General features: G+C 43.0%; 1 protein-coding gene across 2 annotated transcripts in view; it reads left to right on the forward strand.

The window, feature by feature from the left end:
• HERPUD2 (HERPUD family member 2) overlaps positions 1-27,205 on the forward strand; it is a 74,595-nt gene that overhangs the window by 38,479 nt on the left and 8,911 nt on the right. For both annotated transcript variants that reach the window (XM_077491670.1, XM_077491669.1), the window contains 4 exons: positions 646-803; positions 6,676-6,798; positions 10,523-10,810; positions 18,006-18,117. In XM_077491670.1, coding sequence (XP_077347796.1) covers positions 646-803; positions 6,676-6,798; positions 10,523-10,810; positions 18,006-18,117 — 681 coding nt within the window. The remainder of the gene's footprint in view (positions 1-645; positions 804-6,675; positions 6,799-10,522; positions 10,811-18,005; positions 18,118-27,205) is intronic.

Consider the following 27,205-nt stretch of genomic DNA (forward strand, 5'->3'; position numbering starts at 1 on the left):
ATGAGTGAAAGAAAAGTTTTTGTGTTATCATTCATACTCTCTGAAAAACGGCCAAGAAATCATAAATTAATCATAAATTCTGCCAGGGTATGTAAACTTATGAGCACAACTGTGTGTGTGTGTGTGTGTGTGTGTGTGTGTGTATATCTATATCTATAATATAAAAATTAAAACTGCAGCATAGAAGTTTACTCATAGCAATCAAGCAGATTCCGACTGCCATTTTCAAGTGCATGTTTCAAAAAGAAATCTGGTTTATTTATTATGGTTTTAAATGGCAAATGGACCTTTTAATGCCAATTAATACATTCTCTTTGTCAGGCTACTAAACATGATATAGTATTTTCAGAACTAAGATGGTAAGAATAGCATATGATGACTGTGAGTATGTCTTTGGCCAACAAGTGGCAATATAAAAAAAACACTGCTGGGTGTTTTTGCCACCTGATGGGATATTTGTATATGAACATAAAAGGTAAGCGCAACATTGCAAGTATTTCACCTTTTAGTAATTGTTGTATGTAGGTTTATGGGCCATTTTCTCTGGTCAATATGTGTCAAGTTTTTTTTTCCTTTTATAAATCTTGTAGACTATAAGTTAATTTTGATCCCACATTTTTACTTCTTCCTTTTTATTTTTTTTAGGGCTCAGAGCACTCAGGATCCGCTTCCCCTGTATCTACAAGTCAGGATATGCCGTCCACATCATCAAACCATAGAAACGAGGAGAGCCTGAGACACCGCCATGCCCCTCACACAGCCACCAATACCATGCATGACTATTTTTCATACAACAGACAGCAGTAAGTTAGGATTGTGAAATCAGCTGGATAACTTCACTCAAATAGCTTTTATTTTTATTTTGTGTATTTTATTCATTTATTTTTTTAGCAAAAGATATGTCACAAAATTAAATCTTCAGTCATGCTGTTGACATTGAACTAACAACTTTAATTTTCATACCCTTACCTCCATTGGATTTATCTTGTGTAGTCCAATAGACACCAGAGTTTAACCTCACTGCCCAGTGAATTCTGTAGTATAATGGACAAAGCAGTTTCTTCCTCAGCACCATAGTGTGCTTTAGAATGCCCCTTAAAAAACGATATTGTTCTCATCAACTAAAATGTTAATAGTGACATTCTTTAGGGCAGGGGTCTTCAAACTACGGCCCTCCAGTTGTTCAGGAACTACAATTCCCATCATGCCCAGTCATGTCTGGGAATGTCAGAGTTTTACAATGCCTCATGGGATGTGTAGTTCCGCAACAGCTGGAGGGCTGAAGTTTGAACATCCCTGCTTTAGGGTCTGTGAAAACAAAGTTCTTCAAAAAATTTGACTTTTAGAGGACCATAAACACTCAAATAATATAAAATACACATTTCTTGCAAAGAGCAAATAACATCGTACAACATGGGTCAAACTGAAACACAATATGTAAAGAAACAGTCCACAAATAGATAGATGGAAGAGGCCCAAACCAACTGTCAGGGAGACAAATGAATTCCAACATGTTTCAACAAGTGAGGTAAGGGTCTTCTTCAGGGAAAAGGAATGGGCTGAGGACTTCCAGATGAATACAAACAATCTACAATATTAATATCAACATAATTACACATAGAATTCAAAGTATCACATATTATGTAGACTAATCATCTTGGTCATTGTCTATAGACCGAACAGAAAAACATAAATGTTGGTATTAGTACTGACCTCATGTGTTTCAAACAATGGAGAGCATACTCTCCACACAGAAGAAGGAAAACAGAGATGCCCAAATGGCGTCAAGCAAGCCAGAGCAGGATGGAAGTAAATCGTGTCCAGGTGGTATCCTCCTCTATCTGAGAACTACCTCTCAAAAGGGGGGCCAGAGCAGTCACAGGATGACAACAGACCAGCACGGGTCTGATAGTGTCATAATTCAAAGTAGGGAGTGCAGCCTCTGTGGCCTAAGATTACTTCTCTTCATCCAAGGCGAAGGGAGAACTTGGAGGCTTGGCGGCAGGTATTTCTTTATCGTACATCATAGGACACAGAGCCTCAAGTATTTACTTAGTGGGTTATGTGCCTACCTTCAGGTGTTGACACTGGTATAACCAATACAGGAAGTTGACTCCCCTATATAACCCCTCCTCCTTCCAGGAGTACCTCAGTTTTTTCACCAGTGTCTAAGGTGTTGGTCATGAGTGAAGATGTGCTCTGAGGAGCTCCTAGAGGGATCCATGATGGATTTAATGAACCTCCACAACAGATCTATCCTCGCCACTGAGGCCATAGGATGGTACCTGGACCTCAGTTCAAGAACGAGGTTTTGTACCTGTAACGCTTCTCTCTGAGAGCTGGACCCTAGGAACCAGGACTGTTTTTGGTCTTGTCACATTTCCTAAAGTTGTCCTGAAGGGTGCTATACAAGGCCCAAAGGAGCAGAACCCCTTTTAAAAGGGTCCCAGTCTTTGAGCGTGTTTAAACGCAGCCCACCGTAATGGGCGAAGTTTGGACCTGCTGTGTCAGCAACATCCTGCAGCGAGGACAAGGTAGGGGAAAAGTCTATGCTTTTTCCTTCATGTATCTTATATGCCTAAAGTATGTCTCTTTTAAGGGGACTATAAATTTGTACACCTATGCATGCCTGTTCAGCAGCGCTGTCTCACTATATGTATGGTTTCAGCGGGGGGCAAAAAACTTTGGGGAAAGGCTATGTGTTTTTTTCTTTATGCACCTTGGTGCAATGCTGGCAGTTGCTGGGGATAAAGTTAAAAAAAAAAGATGGAAATCTGCTGTCAGAAATACCCCGCCACTGCCCCCCGCCCTCCCTCAGGCAGCATCTAAATCCACTGTTGCTAAGTGGATTAGACAAGTTTTATAGTTCAAACTCACTACCAGAGCAGTTGGTGCTTCTTGGGCAGTGCGTCACCAGGCCTCCACGTCTCAGATCTGCAAGGTCGCGACTTGGTCTTCAGTACATACATTTGCAAAATTTTATCAAGTGGATGTAAGATGGAATGAGGATATCGCCTTTGGGCGAAGTGTGCTGTAGGCAGCAGTATAAGTCCTCAGGTCTGTGGGTTACCCTATGGGTTGTGTCTCCCTCCCCTCAAGTAGCATTGCTATGGGCCTTCCCACTAAGTAAATACTTGAGGCTCTGTGTCCTATGATGTACGATAAAGAAAATAGGATTTTTAAAACAGCTTACCTGTAAAATCCTTTTCTTGGAGTACATCATAGGACACAGAGCTCCCGCCCCTCTGTTTTATGGGGTGAGAGTATATTGCTTATACTGCTTGGCTACAAAAACTGAGGTACTCCCTGGAAGGAGGAGGGGTTATGTAGGGGAGTCAACTTCCTGCATTGTCAACACCTGAAGGTAGGCCCATAACCCACTAAGTAAATACTTGAGGCTCTGTGTCCTATGATGTACGATAAAGAAATACCTGCCGCCAAGCCTCTAAGTTCTCCCTTCACCTTGGATGATGAATCCTATTATTGTATAGGGACTGATAAAAATCCTTGAATGCCTGAGCTATCTTAGATGGTGAGGAGATGGATTCTCCGTGCATGCCCTGAATGTGAGCTCTATGTGGGGGATAGTTTTGGGTGTCAGGAGCGGGCCAATGATCTACGGCATTTGTCCTGAAATTTTATATTGCTGTAAGGCGAGCTTATCCGCATATGTTCACTTGGAGGTCTCATACAGTTCACTAAGCTGTGACTGAGCCGAGGAAACCTCTGTAAGTGTTTCCACCATTAAAGAACATTTGTGTTCTGCTTCCAAATTTCTGAGTTTTTGAATTGCAGCTACTATGGCGGCCAAGCGTTCTTTCTTTAATTCGGTCCCTATTTGAATAAAGCTTTCTTGCAAAACTGCCTTCAGTGCTTCCCATTGAATGGGTAGTGGGGTAGTATCTTATTCCGTGAAAAAGTTTAGATATGGTCTCCGTAAGCCCATGCAACACAGTCCGAGGTAATGAGTAACAAATCGTTTAAGCGCCATGTCCATTCCTTCACTGGAGTGGAGGGAAGCAAGAATGTCAAGTATATGGGAGAATGTTAGGACAAAACCATAGTCTATTTTGCACTCAGGGGACCACTCCAAGCAACTATGGTCCATTAAGAAGTATTCAATAGGACTGGTGTACATGAGAAAAATGGGTGTAATTCTAAGACTTGGGGTACAATACCCTCCAAACGTCAATTAGATGCAAGTGGTAAATGGCATGTTTTAGGGCCCTTAGTTTAAGAAAAGATAAGGAAGACTGTGAGGTTGATAAATCCACAAGCGGTTTCAAAGTGGTATTTAAATCCCCTCCTAAGATGAGCTTACCCTCCACGAAACCAGACAGGATCTTCAGGTACTGCAAAGCCGTTGAGATTTGATTGACATTTGGCAGGTAGATGTTAGCTACTGTAAATGCCATGGGAAAGGTTTTATGGAAAGCAATAGAAACTCCCTTGGACTTCTGAGACGGGTTAGTGCTGTGGAACCATCTGTTAACCACTTAGAGACTGAAAGATTTTCCCCTTTAATGACCAGGCCATTTTCAGCGATACGGCACTGCGTCGCTTTAACTGTCAATTGTGCAGGTCATGCGACGCTGTACCCAAACAAAATTAAAGTATATCGATACCCAGGGGATTTTAAGTTGGTCTGCAGGTACAGTGGCCCAAAGCAAGGCACAGCGCCAACAGGGAAATGTGAGGCTTTGCACAGATCCAAACTGTACTCTCTTCAGAAGAATCAAAGTATATGTATAAAATAGGCCAGTGTGGTCTGGTACCAAATGGAGCCCATAACAATATGTAAGAACGGCAAAATTTTACTGTCCTTCTTAAACCCCAGCCAGATATAGCTTCAACGGCAAAGCATGGAAAGGATCCATATTTCCATTAAACTTTCTGACCGATTTAATGCCCAACAAATGGTCTGGTTGGCACGCATCAGAGGCGATTCAGTTCGCATTGTGCGCTATACAAGTATTTCATTCATTCATTCATTCAATAGGTGGGAAAACATTCCCAAGGCAGGAAAAACCTGGCAGGAATTCAAGGTAACAGGTGTGACACCCCCCCCCCCCCTTGTGGTGCACTAGGTAGGAGGACCAGTTCAGGACTCGTCAGGGAAGAGCCAGGTTGATCCTCTGGTGACGTAGGTCGTAGTGTTCTAGGGACAGAAGATGCTGATCTAGACCTTGGATTTTTGTGGGAGAGGGTCAAGCCCGATAGTCTTGGGCGGTCATCTGGAGGGTCCAGCCAGTTCGGAACATTGACCAGGTCTTGCTCAAGGAAGAGAAAGAAGTCAGGAAGTTGATCTGATAAAACAAATTTGTTGTCACTGTGGGTCACCTTGACACTGAAGGGGTGGCCCCAGGTATAGGTAGCTCCAGCTTGTCATATCAAATCGAGCAGGGAGCAGATCACTCACCTCATGTATAGTGCATTGCAAGAAAAGTCTGGGTACAGGTGCATTGAAGATTGGTCAAAATCCACTGAGCCCAAGCGCCATGCATTGCGTATTAATTCTTCCTTCAGGGAGTAATAGAACATCTCAAGGGCGCCCACCTAGTCCCTCCACTCTATGCGCTCTGTCCAGTTCGATAGGGAATGTAGCCGCCCTACCCAGAACCTGAATTAGGATAGATAGTTTGCCTCCAGTATACCTTGCAGCCTGATGTTTCTGCGGCTCCTGTTTTCACTGTCCTCTACACGTAGTTGATCCTTCCGTAAGTGTTGAAGCTGCACCGTGGATGCAGACTCAAGTGCCATTATATGGGCTGCATGGTGTTCTTGGGTGGTAGCCAGAGCTGATACAGTGGTCTCCGATGCTGAGACCTGTTGTTTAAGGGCATTTTGTTCAGAGCGATGATTCCGTTTTGGATGCTCTGGGTCATCTCATGTGTGTGTGACAGGAGACCGTGCTGACACAGCTATAGAAGCTGAAGGGTCTGACTGAGGAGCTGGGAGCTCGGCTGTAGTGTCATCGCAGACATGGGTGGCTGCCTGAGTGGAGGGAGAAGGTTGGACTTTGCCTGGGGTCGGGCGCCATCTTGTCTTTGGCAGTGTGGGAGTCCGGGGCTGTGCGGAGCAGGTACCACTGCATAGTTCTCTGCTGTAGCTCAATGGGCTCAGCATAGTGAGAGCTTGATGCTGACATGCACATCACTGGTGTGTGAGGTCGGGAAGGTGGCCTGCGTCGGGAGGGCACAGAGTAAAGAACGTTTTCAGCCTTCCATCGTCGGCCATGCCCCCCTAAGCTTTATTTTGTTTGTTTATTTTTTTATGAAAATTTCAGCAGACTGTTTTTACTCTTGCGTTTTATGTGTTGCAGTGCATACCATACCTTTTTGTCTCGTTTGTCTTTAAAAAAAAAAACAGGGCAGTAAACATCAGCATAACGCACTGGTGTGAATTGTTTATTTTTAATATATACTGAAATACATTGCATTTAGAATGTATATGTCCATCTGGTTTGCATGGGGCCTTTACTGTTGCAATTTGCCGCAGAATTCTTTATATGGTTTTGATATTTTATAAACCCTTTTTTCTGGTCAGGGGGAAAATACATCAATCTTCAGCAGACTCACGCTAACCTCTTGTTACCAAACCGCGTTTACTTTTTCTTCACCGTTCATTGTGTTGATAGCATTAACATGATTTTTTTTTTATTTTTTATTTTTGTAGACATGTTGGGAATCCTATTCCCGGACAAGGAGCTCCAGCAGTATTTCCAGCATATTCAGTCTTCAGCCCTTTGCAAATGATGTGGTGGCAGCAGATGTATGCTCGACAGTACTACATGCAATAGTAAGTTTTTTTATTTATTTATTATTATTTTTTTTTATTTATCTTAATCGTACAGGACACAGGCAAAGTATTCACAGACCATGAGCCATAAGCTTGTACCTTCAGGTAATTGGACACTGGCATGATTTTGAGCATTTGCCCATTGGGCACTTCCCTTTAATCCTACCACACTCTCTTGGCTTAACTAGTGTATAATTGTACTTTATTATTAATCTTTGATTTCTTCAAACCACTCCTCACGGCCTTCTAATGCCACAGATAGAAGAAATGCATCCTCCTTAAAACCTTGAGGACCATACTCCAGACCCCATGCTGTTTGGACAGTTTGTAATGTTGCTTTGGGCACTTGATCCTGCATGGATGCTCACCTTGCACTTGGATGTAGTCAGCTACTGGGTGTTTTTTCTCCCCTCTGGAATATTTTGACAACATAATTGCAGAAAATGTAGTGTAAAAATACTGTCTGATAAGGGGAAGATTGCTACTCTAATTAAATCTGGCCATCCATGGTTAGTTTGTTTTCATTCAGCCATGATCTACTAGCATGCACTCAAATGAGATGGATGGAAAGGCTCCCCTGCCCTTACAATACATTAACCAGCAGCTGTAGCTGATTGGGTGCAGCCAAAAAATTTCCAACATGAAAACCCATTTCCCCATTTGTACTTTGTCCCCTTGCCGCCGAGCGTACGCAGATGTGCGTACTTGGCTTCCGGGGGTTATACCGGGATAATGCCCGCACCTGCAGGCATCATCCCGGTACTGATTTTTAGAGCCGGCGATCGGCTAAAAGCCACTCGGCTGTTATGCTGGAGGAGCGGGAGGAGATGTTCCCCCCCCCTCCCGCCGCTCTTACAGGGGCTCCCGTTCAATTGGGAGCACTGATGCAGAATCCGATGCCTCTGGCGGCTGGGGAGGGACTGGAATGAAGCCGTAAGCGGCTTCATTCCAGTCTCCTAATGGTAAACACGGAAGCGACGTCATGACGTCACTTCCCGTTTACTCGGCTGCCAATGGCGCTGGATTAAAAAATATATACAGTATTCAGAATCAACGAAAACGGCGATCTGAATACTTTGACGTGTAAAGGAGGGATCGCGGGTCTTTTAGACCCCCAATCCCTCCATAAAGAGTACCTGTCACCACCTATTGCTGTCACAAGGGATGTTTACATTCCTTGTGACAGCAATAAAAGTGATAAAAAACAAAACAAAAAAAACAATTTATTAATTTTAAAATGAATAAAAAAAATTATATATTTTTTTTTTAAAGCGCCCACCGTCCCCGCGAGCTCGCGAAGCAAAGAACGATGTTCAAATCACACATGTGAGATATCGCCACGACCGTTAGAGCGAGAGCAATAATTTTAGTACTAGACCTCCTCTGTAACTCTAACCTGGTAACCGGAATTTTTTTTTAAAGTGTCGCCTATTGAAATTTTTAGATACTGTAGTTTGTCGTCATTCCACGAGTGCGTGCAATTATAAAGCGTGACATGTTTGGTATCTATTTACTGTGCGTAACATTATCTTTCACATTATGCAAAAAAATTGGGCTAATTTTACTGTTTTTTTAAATTCATGAAAGTGTCCCTTTTGCGTTTTAAAGTTGCGTTTAAAACACCTCTGCGCAAATACCGTGTGACATAAAATATTGCAAAAATCACCGTTTTATTCTCTAGAGTCTCTGCTAAAAAAAAGAATATAAATATATATATATATATATATATATATATATATATATATATATATATATATATATTATATATTATCTATATTATATTGTTTTGGGGTTACAAGTAATTTTCTAGAAAAAAATATGGATTTTAACTTGTAAACACCAAATGCCAAAAATAGGCGTAGTCATGAAAGGGTTAATGTGCAAGGTCTTTTAAGGTGATATTTTGGATCACATCCTATTTTAACTTGTTTAATGGGCATTGTATATTATAAATGCAAGTCAAGTGAAAAAAAGCCTTTGTTAATTATCTGGTCTGGCTTTACAGCTGCCCGAATCAATGAGAGAACTTTCTTAGTAGATGAAATGGGGCCGATTTATGAAAGGAGTTGTGTGAAAATTCTCAACCTTTTTAGTAAATCGGCCTAATTGAGGAAGTAATAAAGCGTGTCCGAGACAAGCTTTGCCTCAACTATGTCATTACTGTTCAAAATCAGGTGGTAGGGATGGAGCATAGAGCTTACTATAATAAATGCAAAACTCTTCTAGAATTCTCTCTGGAGAAGTGGTAATGCCTCTTTCCGGGGATTAGTATTGTGTTGGGCCAGCATGGCTAAAAATCTACCATTCTTGTCACCGTGTTCAAAAAAAGGTTTGTCTGTTTTTAGAAAGGTCCAACTTTGTGACCTCAGCCAAATGAAGATGAAGCTTCCTCCTGGTGGACATGAGCAAATCAAAATTCTTATAAGTAGGGTAGGAGGCATACAGGCGAGTGTAATCCTCCACTCTACTCCAAAGATGTTGCATAGTGGATGATTGGTCCAACTTGGCAGCGGCAACTGATGAAATATACTGCCGTCTCATATATGCCTTAAAGGCATCCCAAACAATGGAGAGGAATACCCATCAATATCAAGGTGGGAGATCCATTGCGCTCCTAGACACCATAGAGACGCACAGCGCCAAGCACAAGTTCTAAGACTAGGGGGCATTGGTCCGTGGGGGCATTGGGAAGGTAAGTGGCCTCATGAATTGCCTCCAGGTGGGAGGGGTTGGTAAAGGCCATATCAATGCGAGAGCATGCTTTTTGACAGGTGGAAAAGCAGGAGTAGACTATGGAGGAGGGGTTTTTCCATTACCATGCCCATCAGGTGTGCTGCCAAGGCCCAGGCAGAGATCTCCAGAAAAATGTAAAGAAGGCGTGGGCCTATCCAAGTCAGGGGACAGGATTGCGTTAAAGTTGCCCATGATTAATAATTTGGCTGGGCAGTAAGTAGTGTGTCTCTCCAGAGTGGTAGAGTATTGCAGTTGGGGGGGGGTAAATAGCCATCACAACATACCTCCAGTGCCATACTGTCATGACCAGTGTCACGTATTTGCTATTGGATGAGTTAAAAGTAATGCAGGATCGGAGTTCCTGTGGTGTGTGACTGGTGTCTCTCAAATCCTGACCATGCCCCAACTATGTCTATACTGTAGTGCAGTCAATCTGCGTTGCAATTTTCAGTCTTTAAGCTGTGTGGGAAAAATAGAAGCTAGTTGGTATGGGCAATTGCACCAATTGAGATAGAACTTGTCTCAGATGCTTTTTATTACTTCTCCTCATTGTGTCTTTTATGTGCATAGGTCTCTTTTTTTTTTTTTTTTAAGAGGATTGGAGTTTCTTGTCATTCAGAATTTGCATCTGTGTTTTAGAATAGAAGCAAAGTTTGTGTTAATTATATTCTTAAAAATGTGAGTTTATATATATTTTTTCTTTTAGTTTAACTTCCACCTTTTTATAGTGCACATTTTGTTTTATGTCATAACAGTGCATGTAGCAATGTATTCTATGCAATTTTTTAGTGTGCAGCAACACATAACTGCCTGTTTTCACCTTCTAACAATATCATGTATTTAGACAGCTCAAACCTGCAAGTGACTGCATACCATTGCTCTTTGAACTTTAGAAATGAGCCCAGATATATGTTCTTCTCAAAATGTTATGGGTAATGTATGAATTGTATTAAAGATTAACGATAATGTCCACCTATATTTTATTTTATAGTCAAGCTGTGGCTTCCAACCAAGGACCTGCTGCCACTCCCATTATCCATTCAGATCGACCTCCAACAAACCCTCCAAGAGCAGCTCCAAACATTGCTCCAGAGGTGAACCAAAATGTCCAAATGAATGTTCAAGGTGGCGCTGTAATGAATGAAGAAGAGATTAACCGCGATTGGCTTGATTGGATTTACACTGTGTCCCGAGCAGCTATTCTTCTTAGCATAGTTTACTTCTATTCATCATTCAGTCGCTTTGTCATGGTCATGGGGGCTATGATACTTGTTTACATGTAAGTATAAAAAAGTTAATATCTTGTTACTGGAGAGCTTAAAGCGGAGTTGCACCCAGAAATGGAACTTCAGCTGATCGTATCCACCCCCTTTCGGTGTCACATTTGGCACCTTTCAGTGGGGAGGACAGAGCAGATACCTGTCAAATCCAGGTAGTTGCTTACACTTCCAGCAAAAGTGCAGCAAACTAAGCTATGCCTGGCACCACTCAAACCCCCCCCCCCCCCCAAGCCAAAAGTCTTTACACCTGGAACGGCGGCGGCAGCACCCGTGAGTCGATCCGAAGATCGGCTTCGGGTGACGACATTGCGGGTTCCCTGGACAGGTAAGTGGCCATATATTAAAAGTCAGCAGCTACAGTATTTGTAGCTGCTGACTTTGAATTTTTTTTCCAGGAACTCCACTTTAAAGGTCTTTGCTGTGTGATCATACTCCACATTTCTGCTTTAACTGTTGTACCAAATGGGAAAAGCTTTAGATGGTTCTCAGTAACATCTTAGCTGTTGGGCGATGCTTCCTGTCCTCCTAAGATATTAACCACTTCAGCTTCGGAAGATATAACCCCCCCTTCATGACCAGATCATTTTTTTGCAATACAGCACTGCGTTATTTTAACGGACAATTTTACGGTCAAGCCACACTGTACCCAAACCAATTTTTTCCCCCCACAAATAGAGCTTTCTTTTGGTGGTATTTGGTCACCTCTGTAGTTTTTTAATTTTTGCGCTATAATCAAAAACACCAACAATTTTGAAAAAAACAAAACAATATTTTTTACTTTCTGCTATAATGCATATCCAATGAAAATTTTTAAGAAATCAAATTTCTTCATAAATTTAGGCCAATATGTATCGTGCTACATATTTTTGGTAAAAAAAAATTCCAATAAGTTTTATATTGATTAGTTTGCACAAAAGTTATAGCGTCTACAAACTATGGGATATATTTATGGAATTTTTTTTGTTTTTTATTTATTTTTTTACTATTAATGACGGTGATCAGCGACTTATAGCGGGACTGCAACATTGTAGCAGACAAATCAGACACTAAGTGACACGTTTAACGCTTTTTTTTGGGGGGGGACCAGTGACACTAATAATAATTGGTACCAAAAATATGCAGTCACTGTACTAATGACCCTGGCAGGGAGGGGGTTAACAGGGGGATCAATGGGTTAAATGTGTGCCTAAAATGTTCTTACTCACTGTGGGGGGTACGCTTGTACTATGAGAAGGCGGAGATCCATGTTCCCGGTTTGCAGAAACACAGGATCACTACCTTCCCTACTGATAGAAAGGCAGTGTGACCGCCATTCTGCTTCTGTCCCAAACGACCGGCGGGTTCGTGGCAGACAGTCTGCTGGACTCACTGGTTGGCCCCTGCTGTGACAATCGCATCGAAATCTGGTTGCCGGTGGTGCGCGCCCCAGACCCGGAAGTGCAGGTGCAGGTGCAGGTACAGGTACTTGATTCTGCACAGGAGAGCCACCTTCTCACTATGTGTGTGTGTGTGTGTGTGTATATGTGTATATGTATATGTATGTTAGTATGTGTGTGTATATATGTATGTATATATATATATATATATATATATGTGTGTGTGTGTGTGTGTGTATATATAATATATAATAAAATATGTGTGTGTATAGAATAGTATACGGTCGGCAAGCAGTTAACCCTTCTGCGGCCAATATTTTTTTTAACACTGTCTTTTCTGATGGGAAGAGGTGGAGATTATGATGTCACGGCCCCACCTCTTCACCTTGTCTATTCAGAGGACACCTTGTATCAAATATGAGATACAAGGCTTTCTTTGAATGGCACCTGTTTTAAGCAAGCAACCCACTGTGGTTACTTTGCAGAATTGCAGCCACTCTGGACTGAACCTGGAACACTGCAGTAGCGGCGACTACTACAGTGATTTGCAGCATACACAGGGATTGGTCAGGTATGAGAGATGCATACTTACTTTGGTTCAAGTTGGATCAATATAGTTATGTAAAAAAAAAAAAAAAAATCCAAACTTCAGCATTCACTTATGTTCACTGTTAAATAAGTGCAAAAAATGCACATTGTGTCAAAATTTTTTGGAATCTTAGACTACAGAATAAATAATGTGTATTTTGTTGTTAATTAAATAGGTGGAGGGTTTAAGGAATTTAGCTAAGGACAACTGGACAGGGCTGACACCACTCAGTTCATAAAAAAAAGGTTGATTTAGCCTACAACAGGGCTTAAAAGCTGGATGCATTTCTGACGGAGCTATAGATATTTTTGCTGTTCTTGTAGGGTCTTAAAATGGCTACAACTGGGGGAAATGTGCATGTATTGTAGAGATGTACTGCATATGTTTTGTGTTTGTTTTTTATTTTGTCCTGACATGCTTTAAGCTAATTGCCCAAGTTACAGGGCAATTTTCTTAATCACGCATTACAGGACACAAGATTTTAGGTCCATGAATTATGAAGCTAACTTCAGGTAACTAAATACTGACAGAAGAAAACTGAAAGGGCAACCCTAGCATAACCCCTCCCACTCCCAGCAATCTAAATTTTTTCGCTAGTGTACTTAAAGTGATACAAATATCTGTTATTAAAAAAATAAAAAAAAATAAGTTATACTTAACTGCTCTGTGCATTGGTTTTGCACAGAACAGCCCAGATCCTCCTCTTGTCAAGTCCCTCGCCAGCTCTCTTGGCCCCTCCCTCCTGCCCAGCCAAGCTGCAGCTCTGTGTGTCCATTCAGACACACACCTCCGGTTCGGCCCTGCTCCCTCTCTCCTGATTGGCTAACTTTGACATTAGCGGAAGCCAATTAGGAGGGAAAGTCCCTGATCGCAGAGGCACTCATGGACATTGCTGGATCGAGATGGGACTCAGAAAGTATTAGGGTGACTGCTGCACACAGAAGGTTTTTTTTTTTTTTTATCTTCATGCATAGAATGCATGAAGATAAAAAAACCTTCTGTCTTTAGAATCACTCTACATTTTTTAATTTTTTTGCTATTTTTTGCCAAGATTTTTGAAAAAACTTTACTAGTTGCTCATAACCACTGTGGCCTCCACCTGCAGCTTTATGGATGATCGGTGGACTCCTTGGCTGTGCCTTGGGATATTGTATCTGGATCCTAGGGCCATGTTCCATCCAATAAAGGAATCCTGTTCCCAGACTGAGTTGCTACCCTCCTTGGAGGCCTTGCTAGTGCCTTCTGTTTCCCTCTCCCTCCTCCTGTTTATCAAGAGAGGAGTTCTCTGCCACTATTAATACATTTATTGGTAGGCACTCAGCCTTGCTAGAGGCCTCTGATCACAGGGGATGCAGGTGGACTCGATCAGTATCTCATCTAGACTCTGTCTGCGTTTATCCATACGGCGTCTATGCTATCTGAAAAGGCAGAGGAGGAGGCGGCAGATTCCTCATCTAGCTAAGGGGACACTGCACAGGAGGAGAATCAGTCACCTGATGTCTCTCCCAAGCTTAAGGATACAATTTCTGTCCTTTTGTTATTCTGTAAGCACATACCTTGTCTTGGAGCAGCCTCTGTTGGCCTGACCAAAGTTCATAAGCCTAAGTTCCTCACCCCCAGAATCTGTTCTGTGCAGTGGCTAACCTCCCTTGAAATGTTTTATTCCTCTGAATTGAGGGTTTCTTAATTTAAAAGGCAATACCTGTTGTGGACCCAGCAACTTCCTTCCTTAATAAGAACTTCTTGGTTCCCATTGAGGATGTTCCTGTTTTCAAGAAACCTATGGCTAAGAGTTTAGAAACCCTCTTCAGGGCATTGTTTTCTTTGGCTGGTTCTGCTATGCAGCGTGCCATCACAAGCCTGTGGATCAAAAACATGACTTGGGACCTTGGGTCCATTCTAAGTGATCTGTCCATTCTCCTCCAGCTGGAGCACTTGCCTGTTGCCTTGTGCTACTGTTTGGATGGGTTGGCAGATACACTTAGCCAAATATCCAGGATGAGCCTCGTTTCTGTGCACATGCAAAGGATCCTTTGTTTAAAGTGCTAGTGTGTAGAACTTCCATGCAAGTGCCTTGGGATTCCGGGGAATGGTCTCTTCATCCAGAGTTGTTTCAAGACTTCTGTCACAAGTGGGGACACCAAACGTCGATCTTTTGGCATCCAGGTTCAACAACAAACTGGATAATTTTGTCACCCGTACCCTCTGGCTTTGGGAGTGGATGCCCTGGTGACTTTGTGGAATCAGTTTAACTTGATCTGTTTGTTTACCTGCTAAAACTTTCTCCCTTGTCTGTTTCGCAGAATTAAGGGAAAGGGCGTGACAGTGATCCTCATTGCACTGAGCTGTCTTAAGGTGGACATGGAATACTGACAGATTCTGTGAGCCTTTCCTGATAATCCAGATCTTCAATCCCTCGGAACAGTCCATCGTCCTGCTTCTTGGTTGTTTGCTTTAACAGCTAGGCTGAGGAACAGGGGCCTTTTGGCCATGCCTACGCTCCTGAAAGCCAGGAAATCTAATGCTTGCAAAATCTTATCACACTTGGATTGCCTACTTTGTGTGGTGCGAAGTTCCCTGTTGGACAAATCATGCATCCCTTTTTAGTCTGGTCTGGATCAGCATTTAGCCAGAATTACCCTCAAGGGTCAAATATCATCCTTTCCTGAGACCACTGGCCTTTGAGCATGCTGTTGCTCACATTGTTCCTGCTTTTACCCAAGGATACTGCGGAACCTTAAAGGGGTTGTAAAGCTTTGTTTTTTATTTTCTAAATGGGTTCCTTTAAGCTAGTGCATTATTGGTTCACTTACCTTTCCCTTTCGATTTCCCTTCTAAATGTTTTTTTTTCTTTGTCTGAATTTCTCACTTCCTGTTTCTCCTCCGTAAACTTCACACCATCATCCGAGCAGTGTTTAGTCAGCCAGAACAGCTTACTGAACAGCTTGCTGAGGAGGAACAGGAAGTGAGAAATTCAGACAAAGAAAACAAAGAAAAAAAACATTTAGAAGGGAAATCAAAGGACAAGGTAAGTGAACCAACAATGCACTAGCTTAAAGGAACCTATTTAGAAAATAAAAAACAAACCTTTACAACACCTTTTAATCTTGGTTTTGTTCATTCTTCATAAAATGCTCTTCAAGCCTATGAGGGATATTTTCTATCATCCCTCACTCACAAGGTTGTCTTTCTTTTTTGTTCTCACCTCTGAGAGACGTGTCTTGGAGTAATGGGTCCATCCCATGTTGGGGGGGGGGGTAATTTGTGTGAAGCCTAGGGTCTCCTTTATTCCCAAAGTGGTTTTCTCCTTAACCTAAACCAGGACATTTTGCTTACTTCCTTTTTGTCCTGCTCCTAAGAATTCCAAAGCGATTTCTCTTCACTGTCTAAATATGACTCTGTACAAGTCTACCTTTCTGCTACTTTTCTTTTAGAAAATTAACTGTTTGCCATTTCAGATGGGACTTCCTGCTATTCAATCCACAATTGCTAGATTAGTCATTATTCAAGCCTATAGTCTGAAGGATAGGGTTTCCCCCCTTGCCTATTAAGCCGGCCATACACACATGGAAATTCAGCTGGTTCAGCAGGGACCAGTCAAATTTCGATCCATTTATAGGGACAGTGGTTATACAGAATCTACCAATCAACTTCTGTTTAACTAGCCTGTCAGATATATTTTAATCAGTGCCACTTGCTATAGCTGGAACACAATATAACCTATTTTAAATGAAAAAATAAACAAGGTTCTGATACAACAATAAAAATAAATGTATTATCCTGTGCTACCTAAAAATTACGTATGACTGGGCTAATAATGGGTGGCCGCATCCAACCTTATTGTGTTCCCACAAAGTGAAGTAAAATAAAAAGTGCAAATGTTGCTGCGCCTATACCCTCTGTGCTGTATGTATTAAACCATCAACATAAAAACTTTATACCATGACTTGCATAAAATATCATTAAAGTGCCTTTGCATGTATAACTTCCTCCAAACAAAATATTTTGTGTAAAACTAATAATAAAAAAGCCCTTAACCGTTTAAATCCATATAGTGCAGTTGATTTAGTGGTTCTCAACAATGTGATCCAGATGACAGGTGCTAGTGCTTGCATTAATTAAATGACTCCATGGCATTAGGATCCAAATATAAAATGTGTTGGTGCTTGTGTTGCAACAATGCAAACTAGCCATACACAGCTCAAATCTCAGCCAATTACCACTGTATTGGACAAAGTGTAAGCCATGGGTGGCCCTGTAGATACCATGTGGCTTAACAAAAGTCTATTTAACAAATTGACAGAACTGGGTGTGTGGAAAGTTGTCAGCCAGTGATTGCATCCTTTCAGCATCTCCAACTGAATTTGGGCAGTAACTGGTACTATAGCTGTCTGAATAAAATAGTAGGCACTGGAGATTGCTCCTTCCATGCTGTTTTAGTGAATTTATGCCCCTTTCCACCCAGCAGGTTGATTGAGAGAAATTCACATGTGTATGGCTAGCCTTAGCCATAAGCAACTCATATTGTTTGATCCTATTTAAGATTAATCTTACGCTGATGTAGAGAGAGGTTGATACAGGTCTGTTTCATCATCAGTGCCTTCCTTCCCCTCAGCATGGGCTGAGATGGTGTTCAGAAGAATTGATGGTTAGAAGAAATTTCAGATGAAAGTTCTATTCATAAACATACATGTTTTATTGACCACCCTGGTCATGGGAAATGATTTTTGAATGTTTACTAGTTAGTAGCTTCAGCACTTTGAGACACTGACCTAGAACAAATATACAAATTAGGAATTGTGGCTTTTTGCATGCTTATTCTATGTTGTTAAATGAAGCCAGAGACAGCCAGGCAATTAACAATTTTCAGGTCAAGTTCTCCAATAGCAGCCTCCAATTTTTTCATGTACATCATTATTATTTCTAGTAATTATGCTTTCCCCTCACCCTTCCTCCCTTTTTTAAATACTTAAAGTGATACTAAAATTTATTTTTTTGGGGGGTAAAATAAGGTCATACTTACCTGCCCTGTCCAAGGGTATTGTATTGCACAGGAAGATAAAATGAAATCTAAAATAAAAGACAGAGAATGTATTATTGGAAAAAAAAAAAAAAAAAAAAAAAGCTTAGACTTTAGAACCACTTTAAAGTCATGTATTTTCTTTTTAGTTCAGTGTGTTGTAGGGCTTGTTTCTAATTCAACCTTTGAATGTTGATTTCAATGTGTAGGCACCAGGCAGGATGGTTTCCTTTTAGACAAGAAGACGGTCAGCCACAAGCAAGAGACAATGCAGCAGATGTGAATCAAGATAGAGTGAACAACAATGAGCTCTTGGAAATGGTAAGTAGTTGTGAAAATTGTATGCATAATGTGCCACAGGTTTCTACTGGTCCCAATGACCCCTAAAACTGGGTATACATGTACTGAAAGTCGGCCAGTTCAGTAGCAACCGGATGACATTTGGTATGTCTGTAATGTTGTTTGCCTGTTCAAAAGAAGCCAGTGTAATGATTCGCTTCTGTCGAATGATCATGCTGGAAAACCAGCATTCAATCAGCGCTTGCAGCCAATGACTGCAGCCCTGATCTCTGTATTCGGATACAATATCCCTGTCAATAATGTAGCAGAAGAGATCCCTGCATGTGCATCATTTGTGTTGATGCAGGGATTTGTGTTTTTTTTTTTTTTTCTTTCTTTTTTTTTTTTCTTTAACCTTTTGGTTGAGAAGAAAAAAAAAAACTCAACGTGTATTCCCTGCTTAAGAAGTTATATTCTTATATTATTCTTCTTAATTATTATTTATTCTTCTTAATTATTATTCTTATTAATAGTTCAGTCCACCTAAAATTGGTATTGGAATTTTGTTTGAAAGCCATTGAGTTGTATTAAACTCCAGCTCCTTATAATTCTGCTGCCCTACAGTGATAAATTGTTTAAGGCCCACTTCACACTTGTGAAGTCTGTGTCCATGGCTGATCACCCATAGGTAATCGCAGTAGGGGTGTGGAATTTAATCGCTGCATCGATGCATCGTGACCCAAGAAATCGATGTCGGGTGATGTTTGTCAGTTGTGGATTTGCATTCTAATCCCTCCTGACCTCCCAGCAGCCGGGTGTGTGTGAATTCCTGTACCCTGTAGTGCACCAGATTAGTGCACTCAGTAAATCGGAGTTCCACCCGTTTTTTTGGTTTTTTTTTAAAGTCAGCAGCTACAAAGTGTAGCTGCTGACTTTTAATAATCGCATTCACCTGTCCCACTGTCCATCGATGTGGCCTCACGGAGCATCTCTTCTCTCCCCCTCCTCTCCTTAGCGCCATCATATCTACTGTGGGCAGTGACACGCATCCGTGACAGCTTACGGCTGGACGCGCACTGCGCTCTGCCATTGGCCAGACAATGGTCCCAGAAGATCGCTGGCAGAGAGGGGCCGCCTAGTAGTTTTTTTTTGTTTATTAAAAGTCAGCAGCTACAAAAAAAAAGTCTATCTTCTGACTTTTAATAAAAAGACACTCACCTGTCCCACAATCCAGCGATGTGGCCACACGAACTCTCCATTCTCTCCCCTGCCTGTCCACGGCGCTTGCAATACTACTGTGGGCATCCAGGTGGGACATCTTGCAGCTTCACAGCCAGGTGCGCATGTCTCTCTGCGCTGTCCTGCACAGCCGGGAAATCTTCTGGGACCTGTGATGTGTCCCAGAAGATTGCAGAGAGGTGGCCCAAACGGAAGTGGGGGCATGTCAGTAATCGTGATGAATCGCGGAATCGAATCAAATTGAATCGTTGACCAGATAATCGCAATCAAATCAAATCGTGAGACCAGTGAAGATGCGCACCCCTAAATCGCAGCTGGACTAAACCCAGCTGAGTTCCCAGCGGATAATAGCAGTCTGCCCCATTCACACTTGCGAACCAACCCTAGGCTTTAAAATTATTCAATAACAACAACTTTAATAGCATCAAACCCTACATTAACCCTAATTGTAAATAACTATAACCCTAATATTAAAGTTTATGTAAAGCCAAAGGTTTTATCTTAACGATTTAGTACAGGACTTGTATTCTTAGGCCATGGATTATATACAGCTACTTACCCTTCAGGTGACTGGGCACAATAAAAAAAATATGCTACAGACACTCCCAAAGTACACAATATAGCCCCGCCCATTCTATGTTAATACATTTCTTGATACAATTTCCAGACTGGTTACCCTTGGTTTGTACATTGGGGACCGTACCTGGAGTGTGTGGGGCCAGCCTGTAATGTCTGCTTTGAGAGCTGGTATTAGGCACTCACCTTGGCAAGTAGTGAAACTCATGTATTTAACCTCAAGGTTCTATACAGGTCCAGGGCTGTGGTCCATTTCTATGGTTTCCAGACCCAAAAGATCCCTTCAGGGGTAGGACCACTGCGATGGGTGAAGCCAGAAACTCTAATAGGTCCAGCGTCATGGATAAGGCAAGACAAGGTTTCCTTGTGTATTTACACTGGTTCCTGGCTTTTACTAACACAATCTACAGCTCGGAGCATATTATTCAGTTCTAAAGGCAAAAGATTTGTATGTTCACTTTATGCACTGATTGTGCACTTTGAGAACTGGCCCAATCCTTAAAGGGTATTTACTTCTCCAAAGCTTTTTTGCTGAGAGGACTTTAAAAGCAAACGGGCTATTCTAGTAGTGGATCCTGAAATTTCAGTCCTTAGTCCTGCCCCTTAACAGCACAGGTCAGCCCCAGACCTCAGATCACCCCAATTACTGCACCTTCACACCTTAATCACCCCAATTCCTGCACCCTCACACTACAAATTTGCCCCAATTCCTGCAATTTTACACCTCCAGATCACCCCAGTTCTTGCACTTTCACAACCCAGATTAGCCCCAATTACTTTTCCTTCGGTCCATTTCCTGCACCTCCACACATCAGATTAGGCCCCAATTCCTGAATCTCCAGACTGCAGATCATTCAAATTTGTTCACCATCGCACATCAGATTAGCCCAGATTCCTGCACCATCACACCTCAGATCACCCCACTTCCTGCACCATCACACCTCAGATCACCCCACTTCCTGCACCATCACATCTCAGATCACCCCACTTCCTGCACCATCACATCTCAGATCACCCCACTTCCTGCACCATCACACCTCAGATCACCCCACTTCCTGCACCATCACACCTCAGATCACCCCACTTCCTGCACCATCACACCTCAGATCACCCCACTTCCTGCACCACCACACCTCAGATCACCCCACTTCCTGCACCATCACACCTCAGATCACCCCACTTCCTGCACCTTCACACCTGGAAATAGCTTTCAGTAACTTTCACTGCACCCCCTGTACATCTTTCCCACCACTGTACCCCCCACTGTTGTTCCATCACTGTACCCTGTACACTGTATCACTGTACCCTACATGCACATCTGTTCCATCACTGTATTCCCTGCACTCCACATCTTTTCTGCCAATGTTCACTGCTGTACTTCCCTGCCCTCCTGCACACCTGCTCCACTGCTGTAAACCACTGCACACCTGTTCTGTCAGTATACCCCCCCCCCCCCCCCCCACACACACACACACACACACACACACACACCTGTTTAATTGCTGTACCCCCTGCAAACCTGAACTGCTGTTCCTGCCTCCACTTTCTTTCGACTGCTGTACCCAGTGCACATCTGTTCTTCCGCTGTTCACCTCTGCACATCTGTTCTGCCACTTTTGCGCCTTGCACACCTACCCCTTGTAAAAAGAAAAACATCAGGGGACACAGAGCCATAGTAATAATTATGTGGGTTATATCGGCTTATCAGGTGCTGGACACTGGCATGCCCCTTAAGGCGTGAACTTCCCCCATATAACCCCTCCCATTACTGGGAGTCCTCAGTTTTTCGCCAGTGTCTAAGGTGTTGGGCACATGTAAGGATGTGTGTACTGAGCTCCACGGGCAGTAATCCTTTGAGAGCCAGCCATCCTGACCGGATCCGTTCTGATGTCTCCGTAATGGACTAAATGAATCCAGGCCTCGTTATCGGAAGACATGAGGTTTTGCTTGTGAATGCTTTTAAGCTGAGCCCTGGTATCCAGTACTTTTTGCTAGTAAGGCCAATAAAAGTTTACTGGCAGGGTCTTCTCGCAGGTCCGGGATTGCGGGATTACCTGAGTGTACCCCTGTTCCTGAAGGTTTCCTTTCAAGGTCTCGGAGCCTACCATGATGGGCGAAGATTGTTATTGTTTTTTTTTATCTCTGACAAACCCTGCTGCGAGGAAAGGTAGGGGAGTTAATCTCTCAGCAGAAGCTCCACTCTAAGGGGGGTCTGATCATTTCCTGGGCCCCCAGATTGGCAGTTTTTGATCCTTTTGAATGCCAGCCAGCTGTCTTCTTTTTTTTTTTTTTATTTAAGAAAAAAACAAAAAACTTTTTTTTCGGTGGATCGTGGCATTTACCCCCCGAGCTCTAAGCTCACACATTTCCCTGTTGAAGAGGAGGGGGGCATTTTTGCGTGGGGGCATGGCTAAATGGCGCCAGATGCTGGCCACAGGTGGAGGAAGTAGTTTAGAGCTCTGCAACAGAAGCTGCTGCCTGGTGGTGGAGCAGAGTGGTCGCTGGTCAGGTTTGGTGACACAGGCAATTTCCCTTTTGACAACATTGTACTGTATAGCTAGAATTAATAGCAGTTAATAGCAGTTATTGTACTGTACTATAGCCTAGCAAGTGAAACGTTCTTTTGCTGGTACTGCCTCTGCTTTGTACTGTAAGCTATGAGTGACAAAGGGACCAGGAACTCCTCTAAGGGGTTAATGGTATACAACAAACTAAAAACCCTTCCAAAAAGGAATGTCTTCCTCCCCTGGGAGGCAAGAAGAAAAATATGGCCAGTCAGATGAGCCGTCAAGGGTAGGACACTTCTGTCCCTGTGTATTTCATACAAACAGGGTTTTGCTTCTACGATTTAAAGAATTATTGCTGTCTCTTCATAGTAGGACTAAACATAGCAGATTCCCATCTAGTCCTCTGGGCCCTTTTGTTGAGGTGCAGGAGGCTGGGGATTAGGTAGATCTTCCTCAAATATTGGAAGATACTTCTCTTTCCTCTTCGGAGGCTCCTAACATGGAGGGAGTAGCCACACACGTCAGGCGTCTGTCTACTCCCTTACTTAACCCTTTTGTTGCCTGCAGCACAGGCTCTTGATGTATCTACCTCTAATAGGGTTCATTTGAACCTCCCCCACTTGGGGATTTTTCCTATTCATTCATAGCTATGTATTCTGAATGGGAAAATTTCCATGAAAGAAATGGGGGGGTTCCAGCTATTAATGCTGCAATCACCTCTGTGAGCAGAGTCTCACATGTCCAGTGGATAATGCACTGATGTTAAAGGATCCAGCAAGTTAAGGTTGTATTTTCCTTTTAAAAACAAGATGTCTTTTTGCAGTTCTGGTTTCAATTGGAGTAGCTCAGTCCATTAACCCTTTGACGTCTGCTCCACTATTGTGGTGGAGCACATTTTGAGACACGCCAATGCATTGGAATGTGGACTCCAAGGGGTTAAGGAACAGGTGTGAGATACCTGAAAGTTCTGCCTGATCATGCCCGGCAAGGGGCTGGTGTATTTAACGCAGTGTGTCTCACAGATGCTATGGCTTATACTTGGACTAGTGCATTTTTGCAGAGGTCCGTGGCTGAAATATTAATCAGCTGAAGCACCAGGTGAAAACCCTTAGCCAGTATGTATCCCTTCCTGGGGTACGACTATTAGAATGGATAAATACATCCAAAAGGGGTAAAGCTTTCTTTACTAGTAAAATGCGGTTCAAACAGTTCTCCTGTAATCGCACAGCCTCTCCTATGCCTTAGTTCCCAGGGGCAGCACCAGGATCTTGGGGTCAGAAAGTCCATAAAACAGAATGCTAAGGCCTTCTCATGAAGGAGCACCCCCACTCGTTCGGGTGAGGGGAAAGGTTCTGCGATTCTCAAAGTCTGGCAGGAACAATGTTAAGAGTAGAGGGATTTTTGCGATTTTCTTCTCTAGGTTACATCTAGAGTTTCAAGAGCCCGGATGACCCAGTTGGCTTTCGATCTGAGGGTCCGGGGTTCGGGTCCTGTTTGGGTGTTGGCTGTGGCGTCCTTGGGGCTGCTGTAGTCTTCACCTACAAGTCTGGAAAGCAGAATACAAGACCTCGTTATGAAGAGGCATCTCCCCACACCAAGGTGGGGGGGAAGACTTCTGATGTGCTCAGAAGTCTGCCAAAGGGATATTCAGGACAAATGGACTCTCTCCACAGTGTCTCTAGTATACAAGCTAGAGCTTCAAGAGTTTCCACCGTCTCGTTTTATGAGATCAAATGTTCCCAAGGATCCAGGAAAAAGGCAATCCCTGTTGCAAGCATTAGACCTATTATTGGCTCAAGGGGTGATCAGACAGATTCCCAAACAAGAGCAATGTTTGGGGTTTTACTCAAACCTATTTACGGTGTCAAAGCCAAATGGGGCTATCAGACCAAGTCTAGATCTACGGAATCTAAATCAGTTCCTGAAGATCCGCTCCTTTTGCATGGAGTCAATCAAGTCAGTCATTTCCATCCTGCAAGGAGGAGAACTTCTGGCATCCATCGACATCAGAGATGCATATCTGCATGTCCCTATATTTCCTCCTCACCAGAGGTTTCTGCGGTTCGAAGTAGAACAGAAGCATTTTCAGTTTATAGCCTTGCCCTTCTGGCTTGCTACAGCACCTCAGGTATTCCCTAAGGTATTAGCCCCACCTCTAGCCAGGTTAAGGGCACAGGGCATAACTGTCTTGGCTTACTTAGACAATCTATTGTTATTAGACCAGTCAGTAGCTAGCTTGAAGCAAGGTGTAGCCATTACAAGCAGTTACCTGGTGGCTTAGTGGCTTTAAGGAGAAATCATTAAGAAGGCTGGCGTATCTGGGCCTGATCATAGACACAGCCCAGAAAAGGGTGTTCTTGCCTCCCGCAAGGATCAGCTCCATACAAGAGATGGTGAGGATGATCAGGTCGAAGAGAAATCCTTCAATTCACCTTTGCATGAGGTTGTTAGGGAAGATGGTAGCTTCATTCTAAGCAGTTCCCTATGCCCAATTCCATTCGAGACTGTTTCAAAACAATATCTTGTCTGCTTGGAACAAAACAATTCAAGCTTTGGGCTTGCCAATGTGGCTGTCCCCAAGAGTGTCCCAAAACCTCAGTTGGTGGTTACTATCTTGGAACCTGCTGAAGGAAAAGTCCTTAAGATCAATTATCTGGAAGGTAGTAACGACAGATGCCAGCCTTTCAGGTTGGGGAGTAGGAGCCTTGCCCATCAACATCCTAGAGATTCCGGCAGTGTATCTGGCTCTAGAAACCTGGACCTCCAGGTTAAAGAATTGTCCTGTCAGGATCCAATCTGATATATGCCACAGTTGTGGCATTGTTGATCACCAAGGGGGCACCAAGAGTCTCTCAGCTTAGAAAGAGGTGAACCAGATTCTAACTTGGGCAGAAGAGAATGACCCATGCCTATCGGCAGTTTTCATTCCGGGAGTAGAGAATTGGCAGGTGGACTATCTAAGTCACCAGCAGTTATTCCCGGGGGAATGGTCTCTTCACCCCAAAGTGTTTTGGGCTGTTTTGCCAAAGATGGGGGACTCCGGATGTAGACCTTCTAGCGTCCAGATTCAACACGAAGCTAGTCAACTTTGTTTCCAGGACAAGGGACCCACTCACATACGGAACAGATGCGTTGGTGACCCCGTGGGATCAGTTCTCACTGATCTATGCGTTTCCCCTGATTCAGTTACTACCTCGAGTTCTTTGCAAGATCAAGCTGGAAAGAAAGTCTGTAATACTGGTAGCACCAGCATGGCCCAGAAGGTCTTGGTACGCAGAGATCGTAAAGATGGCAGTGGAGGGTCGATGGCCCCTCCCACTAAGGCCAGACCTGCTATCTCAGGGGCCGATATTCCATCCTACTTTATGAACGCTAAATTTAACGGCTTGGCTATTGAGACCCACATTCTGAAGAAACTTGGGCTTTCCAGGTCAGTTATCTGTACTTTGATTAATGCTAGGAAGCCAGCTTCTAGAGCTATATATTATAGAGTCTGGAAAGCTTAGGTTTCCTGGTGTGAATCCAAGGGTTGGTACACTCAGAGATATATCATAGGCAGAATTCTTGCCTTTCTACAATTAAGTGTAAAGATGAAGTTGGCCCTGAGTACTATTAAGGGCCAGGTCTCAGCCTTATCAATTTTTATTTCAAAGACCGCTTGCTATGCATTCTTTAGTCCAGGGTTTCATGCAAGGTGTGCTGCGGATTAATCCGCCAGTTAAATCAGCCTTAAGCCCTTGGGACTTAAATTTAGTTTTGTCGGTGTTAGAAAAAACAGCCATTCAAACCGTTGCAGCATGTTCCCTTAGTTCTTCTGAATAGGAAGCTGATATTTTTGGTTGCTATATCCTCAGCAAGGAGGGTTTCAGAATTGGCTGCTCTTTCTTGTAAAGAGCCATATTTGATTATTCATGAGGACAGAGTGGTGTTACGCCCTCGTCCAGGCTTTTTGCCAAAGGTGATTTCAGGCTTTCATCTGAATGAAGATATTGTCCTGCCATGGTTTTTCCCAAGACCATGTTCCAGGGAAGAAAAGTCACTACATTGTTTTGATCTAGTGAGAGCAGTGAAGATCTATTTAAAGAGAACTGCTCAGATTCGTAAGACTGATGTCTTATTCTTCTGCCAGAGGGTCCTAAAAAAGGACAGGCAGCGTCGAGATCCACTGTCGCTAAGTGGATTCGGCAAGTTTTATAATTCAAACTTATGATTTCAAGGGAAAGATTCCACCTTTTCAAGTTAAGGCGCACTCTACCAGAGCGGTTGGTGCTTCTTAAGCAGTGCGTCACCAGGCCTCCATGTCTCAGATCTGCAAGGCCGCGACTTGGTCTTCAGTACATACATTTGCAAAATTTTATCAAGTGGATGTAAGATGGAATGAGGATATTGCCTTTGGGCGCAGTGTGCTGCAGGCAGCAGTAGAAAGTCCTCAGGTCTGTGGGTTACCCTACAGTTTGTGTCTCCCTCCCCTCAAGTAGTATTGCTATGGGAGATCCCAGTAAGTAAATACTTGAGGCTCTGTGTCCTATGTACGATAAAGAAAACAGGATTTTTAAAACCGCTTACCTGTAAAATCCTTTTCTTGGAGTACATCATAGGACCAATGGGTCCTGCCCCTCTGTTTTATGGGTTGAGAGTATATTGCTTATATTGCTTGGCTACAAAAACTGAGTTCTCCTGGAAGGAGGAGGGGTTATATAGGGGAGTCAACATCCTGTATTTGTTATACCAGTGTCAACACCTGAAGGAAGGCCCATAACCCACTAAGTAAATACTTGAGGCTCTGTGTCCTATGATGTACTCCAAGA

This window comes from Lithobates pipiens, unplaced genomic scaffold (genome assembly GCF_037356315.1).
Source record: "Lithobates pipiens isolate NorthernLeopardFrog02 unplaced genomic scaffold, aLitPip1_a1.2 Scaffold_19, whole genome shotgun sequence".
NCBI classification, from domain to species: domain Eukaryota; kingdom Metazoa; phylum Chordata; class Amphibia; order Anura; family Ranidae; genus Lithobates; species Lithobates pipiens.